At 44.1% G+C, this 8,680-nt stretch overlaps 1 protein-coding gene across 2 annotated transcripts in view; it reads right to left on the bottom strand.

Moving 5' to 3' along the window:
- Nucleotides 1-492: 492 nt before the first annotated feature.
- RARS2 (arginyl-tRNA synthetase 2, mitochondrial) overlaps nt 493-8,680 on the bottom strand; it is a 29,384-nt gene continuing 21,196 nt past the window's right edge. For both annotated transcript variants that reach the window (XM_058802024.1, XM_058802025.1), the window contains 7 exons: nt 7,349-7,473; nt 6,060-6,127; nt 5,851-5,960; nt 4,764-4,859; nt 2,941-3,015; nt 1,965-2,028; nt 493-629 (listed from right to left, as the gene is read on the bottom strand). In XM_058802024.1, coding sequence (XP_058658007.1) covers nt 543-629; nt 1,965-2,028; nt 2,941-3,015; nt 4,764-4,859; nt 5,851-5,960; nt 6,060-6,127; nt 7,349-7,473 — 625 coding nt within the window. In that variant the 3' untranslated portion in view covers nt 493-542. The remainder of the gene's footprint in view (nt 630-1,964; nt 2,029-2,940; nt 3,016-4,763; nt 4,860-5,850; nt 5,961-6,059; nt 6,128-7,348; nt 7,474-8,680) is intronic.

Here is an 8,680-nt window from a genome sequence, read left to right as displayed (position 1 = left end):
GTCACATCAGTGGGTCTGAGGAAGGGCTGAGGAGCAGGGTGTGACAGCTGGCAGTTGGGCTTGGCGGAGGTTTCTGAAGGAGGAATGCAGCACAACACCCAGGCAAAGGTCTCTGCAGGGTCTGAGTAACTCCTTTTGTTACAACAGACAGACCTTGAAGCCATTGTGCCATTAGGCCTTGGCACACAGTGGCAACTGTGGGAGTGGAGAACTTTGCTTAGGGGAGCACAGTTAACAACACTTCCTCTACTAAAAGGATGTGATATTTACATGGCAAATACACAGCAGTTCTTTTTCATGGGAAATTCCAGGTAGAGTAGTGTCTTAAATCCACTGCTGCCACCAAAGGTCTGAAGAGAATGAGTATGATAGCCTTGCCCCTGCAAATGACTGTGCCACACCTGCTGGTAGCACGGAGAATACAAACCAGCACAGATGGAGTTTCCAGCCTGCAGCAGCAGTGACACACAGGAGAGGATCCACATTATTGTGGAAAAAATCATTTTACTATGAGATATGACTTGACATGGGATATGGCCTCGTTACATTTGATTTACAGGTGTAATGCCAAGAAGTTTCATTCCGTTGGCTAGAACTGAGCGTGCTGCGTGGAAGAGACAGAGCCGTGCCTGGAAAACAAGGAAAAAAGTCATTTTAGGGTAGTGCTAGAGAACTGGGTGTGGTTCTTGGGACAGCAGTTAGATGCCGAGGTGAGAACACCCTGTGCAGCCTGTTCCTATGAGGCTATGCAGCCTCAGCCCCCACTGGGATTCGGATCTACACAAAACCTGAGTATTGAGGAACATGCCAGTGCTGCAGGAATTCACACCAGCTGTTGGCAGCCCACTGCACTGTCAACAGAGGGAGGCTTTGTCAAACAAAGGAAGGTGGAAAGGAACGCCCAGCCCAGCCCTCGAGGCAGAGCAAGCAGAAATGCATGAGCACCAATGCAATGACTAAAAGCTGAAAATCATTCACCAGGGGCTAGTACAGCCAGAGGACACTGCTGGAATCCCTCCCCTCGCTGTGCCTGGGTGACAGGCTGACAAGCAACTATGGGCTGCTTTGAAAATTTCACTCTCCCTCGTTCATGTCTTGGCTGTTACACAGCTGGCTGTTTGGGAAGGGCTCTATCAAGCTTGCTCCAAAAATCATAGCTCTTGAAAGCTGTCACATTGCAAGATACTTATTTTTATTTACAGGATAAGGAACTGAGGTTTTCCTTGAAGTTTGATGCAGTCAAAGGAATTAATGCCTACAGTATCAAAGCTCAAATACAGACTGCAGCTCCACCAATTCCACAGAATGTGTTTCCCCCACAGCACAGCTCAACACTTAAATGTGATTTCCTACCAAAATCAAATAGGTAATTCCTTTTGAAATAGATGAAAGAAAATAAGAGAGGCAGTGTAATTAATATATCGTTTACTGAGTTGTTAGGGGGGTCAAACATTGCCTGGGAGATCAGTAAGAAGAATTTGCATTTATTTGGAATGGCACATTAACAGTTGTCAGCCTCTGTGCTTTAGCTTGAAAGGCAATACCGACAACTTGGGATATGTAGGTGGCAAGAGGGAGGAGACAGATTCAGTTCTCTCCTAATTCTTTATCTTCCCACATAACCACTAAAGGAAACCATCAAAAGTCAACGAGCAAGTTAAATGCTCAAATGTTTACTCTTAAAACATTTAGAAGGAAAGGTGATGAAAAGGTGTTTGACTGGGTCTGGAGCAGTTGTCCTTAGGGAGCGTTGTGTTTTTGGAGGATCAAGCAGAGCAGCCCTTTCCGGAAGGCACAGCTGTGAACAGCAATCCCTGCCTTCCCCAAGCGGTTCCGCCCACGGGAGAGCCTGGCTGTTGGCTCCTGCGCCTGCGGGCTCGTATTCCCCCCAGTGGTGACCCGGCTGGGCTGGCAAAGCCCTCACGGATCCTTCCTGGGCCGCCCCCCAGCCCCCAACCCCGCACCTGTGCCACGGCGGGGGCGCTGCCTTTCACGGGCAGGGTTTTGTGTGCCACGGCTGCCAGGTGGCTGCAAGGGAAAACACGGGAGAACGGTGAGAAGGAGCAAGTCACTTGGCAAACGCAGCAGCGCTGTGGGCTACAGAAAGCGGCAGAACTGGAAGAGCCACCCACAAGTGCAGCATGCCACGGGCTGATTTCCAACAGCCTCTTCACCTGGCTGAAGGAGGGCATGGTTTTCTGTGGTCCGCATGGTGTTGGTGGCATGCCCTGACAACTTCATTCTCCTAAAATAGCTCCAAAATCATCTCCCTGCTTCACACATACCTTCCCACTCCCTGCCCTCTCTCCCCCCTAAAAACCCACAGAACAGTCTCAAGACTGATCTGGGAAGATCCTTGAGAGCCCATCCTATCATTCCCAAGATGTATGATTCTTTACACAGTTTTCCTTAACTTGTTAAAGCCTTCCTCATACACAGGCTCTACAGCTTCCTCCACCAAGCCTACACCAGCATTTCATGGTGCTGTCCACTCCTCTGGGAATCAGATCCACAGTACGACTTACACTAATAACAAGCTTTGTTCATGGGCTGAGACAGTGGTTAAAAGCGGTTTGGATAAAATTTCCTAGCTGACATGTTGATATTGAAAGGATGTTATCAGCTAAAATCTGCTCCTTAAGACATCGTTAGTCCAGCATGATTTTGGGTTCAGATACTGTGTTTCAGCCAAATGATTATTTTTTCCTAAAAGGTGTTAAGTTTGTCAGGAGGCTCCTGGCTCCAGCCTTAATCTCAACTATTGATTACATTATTTGCTATCCTACTTTATATATTTCCTGCTTCAGGGAAACTGTGCCACAAATTTACATCTTCCCGCTATTTTTACTCTTCAAAGCAGTGCAGATGTGAGGGCTGCAGAGCCAGCTCAGGAAGACCTGTCCTCACTGGAGACATGGCCAGGATCAGCAAACACCTTACCTCAGTGTGAGGAGGTAGCTGACAATGTGCTTGGGTTGCAGATCCTGAGAAGATCTGTACAGGACCTCATCGTACCTGTGAAGGGAGGAAAGGATTGTTTGGTGCTGAAGTGGTACAAGATGTACTCAGATAGAAGGCTCATCAAACTTGCTAAAGTCAGAACAAGCACACAACCACAGCTGTAGAATTAGCAAAACTAATCTTCTGAAGCAGACCTAAGCCATGTCATTAACACACAACTGATTATTCCTTCCTTGTTCACTTATTATTGAAGGAGATTGCTTCTGCTCCTCATCATGCAAACAGCTCAGAGAGGCAGGCTATAGCAAAGAGAACACAAGAGCTATATTTGTTCCTGGAACATTATGTCTGGTTTTACATCTCAACACTAATTGTACGTTTCTAGGAGCAAAAAACGTGTTAAATAACCAAGGAAGTCAAAATAGTCCCTTAGAGGACATTGCCTTTAGTAAATGCAGCTTAGCATTTTAAGTAGATAATAGGAATCTTGCAACATTAGAAAAAGACAAATCCTGGAATACAGAATCACACAGAATGGTTCAAGTTGGAAAAGACCACAATGGGTGATCTGGTCCAACCTCCCTGCTCAAGCAGGGTCATCCTACATAATTTACACAATACACTTGACTTTGTAAGACAGTATTAAACAGGGTATTACAGGCAGTCATGACAGCTATGTTTTTTCTTTGTGTGTTTTGCTGTCCTTTTTCACAGCCTGCAAGAAGGTACCAACACCTCCAGGGCTGAAGAGATTTCAAATTCAGAGTGGGGACTGGACTTCCTGATCTCTGCTCAGCTCCCAGGCCCATCCCTGCCAGCATGTCCAAGCTGAACTGCCAGGGAATCTTCCATTCTTTAAGACAAGCTGCTGAACTGGGGAGCACACACTGATAACAACAGCTCAGCTGTCATGTAAGAGTATAAAAAAGTCCCAAGGAACAGCTCACATGTTTCATGTGAAATACAATGGCACTGCCTAAATAAGGCACTACTGGTCCTGCTGTTGCTCAGGAGAGTGTGCAGCAAACGATGGGCTGCAGGCAGGCCTCTGCAGGCTGTCACAGTTCATGGCAGGGCTCTGCAGCCCACACCTGCAGGTCAAAGGAGCCACCTGGCACACTGGCATGACTTCTGGAAGTCCTAATTTTAGACATGGCCTCAGGAAGGTCTTAGTAGGGTCAAAAAGTTCTTGCTGGCACTGCACAGTGTGCAATGCAGTATTCTCAGTAGGAACTCTGAAAGCTTCAATTGTTTCTGACTCCATCACAGGCCGTGCAACACTGACAACTCCCTCATCTCCATGGTTTAATTACATCTGTGAACTAATGAAAACAGAAACTGCTCAACCTAAAGATTGAATTAATGAAGAACACCACTGTTATTAACAGCTGTGCATGTTCAGTAGCTCTGAAGGATGCTGAGCCCCCAGATGTGCACACATATATTTCATGTACCTCACCGCCTCTCTTTCCCCACATGACAAAAACAGAACATGAGGGACCAAGCAGATCTGCAGCTAATGTTTATACAGAGATGAGCACACTTTTGTGAAGACAAGAAATAATTAGGAGGCTCATGTACACCAAATATGTTCCAAATTCTGCTTTTACCATCATATGGCTTCTAAAGCCATGGACATTTCAAATGCTGCAATCCAATCCATGTGGCACAAAAGGCAAGCCATTGCCTCAAACAAGCCATTTTTTCTTACAATCATACAGCTGTGCCCTCTCAATAGGTCAGTGGCATATCCAGATATTTATTTGAAGGGAAATGGAATTTGGAAAGAAAACTAGACAAACCTGAGAAGATGCTGAAGAACAGAGATGGCATCTGGCTCTTGCAAGCATGACACATTCACATCAGTTAGCTCTGCATTCCCATGCATCTGTTCTAAACTAAAACATAGGAATGGAAAACAAATGTTGGATGAAAACCAACTCCTAGCAATGCTGAACAGAAAAACCACAGTAATCTGTGTTTTTAAGGAAACAGAGTAGGCTCAGCTCAAGCTGAATGGAGCACTGAAACACACTAGCTGACTTCAACCTAAGATTAAAAAAAATGAAAAATGTGTGCTGGCCATTCAATTATCAACAGGATTAGACATATGCATGGACAACAGGTCCAGAAGCTAAAAGGACTAGGGAGGTAGACAATCCCCCACTAATGGTACCCTAGAACCATCAGTCACATGACAAGGGAGTACAAGAAGAACAGACCAGAGAAAAGGATCAGGCTTGCACGTTCTCCCTGAACACCATGTCCTGCTACCATTGCCTCACACCTTTGGTCTCACCCAGGAAGGAATTGTACATGAAAACACATATTGAGGTCTGCTCTGGCAGTTCAGTATGATTGATAAAACTGTTCAACATGGACTCTTCTGAAACTCTTTAAAAAAAAATTAATTAAACATGTCAAGTGTCTGACCTGAGTCAACAGGAAGGGATCTCCTTTTAATCTCTGCTATCAACAGTGGGAAATAACAGTGTTAAAAAATACCCACTAGTTACTGTGGGTAGCCAAAACATCAAGTTCTGTGATGTGGTGTGTTTTACAAGTGTGGGTATTTTGGCTTTTACGTCAGTTTCCTTAGTTCTAGGCAACCATTCCTCATCAGTGACACCAACCACAGAGAAGCTGTTCCTAGAACTGAGAAGCTACATGAACAGTTACTTCAGTTCCATGGAAATGAGGTAGAAAATTTAAAATTAATTGGCCTGATCTTCTGGAAAGTCTCAATGATTTCTGTCTTAAACTCACACTTCTGCTGAAAAAGTGAACATGTGTCATATTTAAGGAGTTGGCATTACTACTTAGCAAAGCACTAAGTTAATAAGGTTAAAATTCATGTCAGACTGTGCTGTGCAGAAATGCTCCTCTCACCTATGGAGTCTGGCATGGGTGTACTGCAAGAACACCCCTGTATCTCCCCGGCTCTGGAGTGCCCGCTCCCAGCTGAACTGGTAATCTGATGACAGCAGGCCCCGGAAGTCCTGGAACAATAAACTGATGTCACCCAGACACACCTCTTCATCTCAGTTTGCAACTTCTAACAGACACTGCAGACACCTCATGAGGCAGCACAGACTCACCTGAATTATGAGTGCTGCAAGACCAACCTTCTCTGCTGTCTCCACAGGATCTTGGGTCTCTTTGGTTGCTGAAGAGAAACAGAAAAACATTGTTAAGTCTGCAGCATCACAATGACTCCTGCTCAGACTTGGAGATGCCAAAAAAAGAGCAGATCTTCCATAACTGTAAACCAGCAATATGGAAATTGTCAGGATACATGCAACAAGGAGTCCAGGATATAAATCTTCATTAAAAGCTGTTTCAACATGGGCTTTTTCCCACTTCCCCTTGTATGTGTAGCACAGATTTTGAAGTGAGAAGGGTCCATTATGACAGACTATGCAGGCTATGCTGAATTCCTTTTCACAATTATGACAGCCAATCTCCAAGATCAGGGAAATGCAGATTTTGTTGAAAAACTGATAAATAGCTCCAAGTGATACAAGATGCATAAACAAAAGAAGTTGTTCCAATGGCTAATGGACCATTTGGATGTATATTTAGGGAGCATTCATGCCATCAATCACAGAATGCTTTGGGATGGAAGACACTTTAAAGATCATCCAGTCCAAACACCCTGCCACAGGCAGGGACACCACCTCCTTGTCCATTTTACAAGGAAAATCATCTGTTTCAAAAAAGCTGAGGGGGCAGAGCAAGGAAGATGCATACTATTTAAGCTGATCAGATCGCTGACTCAATCCAGCACCTAAGTCCAGAGAGCACAAGAGGGGGCAGCATTTCACTGGGAACTGCTTGGATCTGCATCAGGAGGAAACGATCCTGGAGCCACAGCCCGGTGGAGCACAGGCAAACCCCCCCTTCAGCACAATCTGGGGCACAGCAGTGACCTCCCTGGCACTCAGGAACAGCCACGAGGCCAGCAGGGTCACAAGGCAGCAGTGGCAGGCAAGCGAGGGTCACTCTTGTCAGAGAAAATTGTCAGAGCTATAAATCCTTTGGATGAAATCTGACTGATCCCTGAACTCCAGCCCCAAATATCTACTACTGACTAATTTGTCCCTCCAGAAAAAACAATTGTCCCCAAAAGGCAAGTACCTTCCTTCTCAGGGCATGATAAAATAACTTCACTGAATGTTAGAATTTGCAAATCTGCAATTTGGGGGAGTTCACAGAGCTGCAAAGAATTATTGTAATGTTGTTTATATTACGGTTAGTACAAAAAGAAAGAAAAGGAGCATATTACTGTGATTAGTGCAATACAGGGAGAAGTGAAGGGTGGAAAAGATGACACAATGTGATCAACACAGAACATCAAAAGAAGCCAATAAGACCTGAAATAGCTAACTTTTTGTGGAAGTCATGTTTTGTAGCATCCTTGAACGAACTTCATTTAAAACATCTTCCAGAAAAACTACTTCTCCTCTCCGAGTCTTCATTCCTTGAACAAGACCAAAAGACACATGCTGGCACCTGTGTTGAGAAGCAGCAGGACCAAAATTATATTTCAATTGAGAGAAACATTTGCAGTGTTTTTTCAGAGCTGGATTCTCTACCAGGAAAGAGTAATAACAGCTGAATAAATAACACTCCAATGTGGGAAGCTCAGTGATATAATCAGTAACTCTCATTTCAGCAACCAAGCTCCATACTTATTATATAATGGGAAAATTATGATCAGAGTTATGATAGCCTGGTCATTTGTGTGCTCTCAGGAATCTCTTGCTACTAGCTTTAGTACAGAAGCGTCAATGCAATAATCTGCAATAAATTGAGGAGAGGCAGGATGTAGACAGATCAAATTACTGTGGCAACAGAGATCTCTTAATATAATTAGAAAAGGAGTCATAATAATTCTATTGTGGCCACATTAAGCTAACAGTATAATTAATCATTGCTAATAATAAAGCATTCACTGTTTCTGCTTGTAATAATCCCAAGCATTATTCTTGATTCAGAATCTAAGGTAATTTCAGCACAACTTTAAGCACTGTGAAAAGAGGCAGGTTGGTATTCCTGAAGGCTAAAACCCTATATATAACCACAAAAGACATGCAGTCTGGCAGAGAGGAATATGATTTAGTCTGCAGATCCATTACTGACCTTTGCTCAGATTGCTAACAAGACTGGTAATTACAATGAATAACAGCAGGGATACACTTCCCTGCAATGGATACTTCAAGCCTGAAGCATGATTCACAAACTCAGATTCTGATCTCTGCTAAAATAAAATACTTTAAGAGGTAATAATTTGTGACCACACAATATCCCAGAAGCTATGCCACGAAGTCTCTTAAAAGTTGTTTCCCTTTTTCACATCAGGCAGTTATGAAAAACCTGTTAAATGAGAGACAGGGCTGTTTTTCACATCCTAAACACACAGCAATGACTCCATCCACAAATAAATCAGACCAGCAGGAGTGGACACACAGAATGAAAAGGCTGCTGATAAGGACCTGAGGCCCACACTGCACATATTTCTAAGGGTTTGTTTCTCTGTTGGACTAGTACTAGATGGGTTCTACAGGCAAAATGTCTGCTTGTACTCTGGAGTCCATTACTTGCACACCAGCATCACATCTTGTAGCTTAGTTTCATCCAAAATGCCTACATGATGTGTGCTGTAGCACAATAGTGGATGGACACCAGCAGGAGATTCTCCTCAAAAGAGCACGTGACT

The sequence above is a fragment of the Ammospiza caudacuta genome, chromosome 3, assembly GCF_027887145.1.
Source record: "Ammospiza caudacuta isolate bAmmCau1 chromosome 3, bAmmCau1.pri, whole genome shotgun sequence".
Classification (NCBI taxonomy): Eukaryota; Metazoa; Chordata; class Aves; order Passeriformes; family Passerellidae; genus Ammospiza; species Ammospiza caudacuta.
Note: the sequence above shows the minus strand (reverse complement) of the source record. Positions and strands in the feature narration are given on the sequence as shown.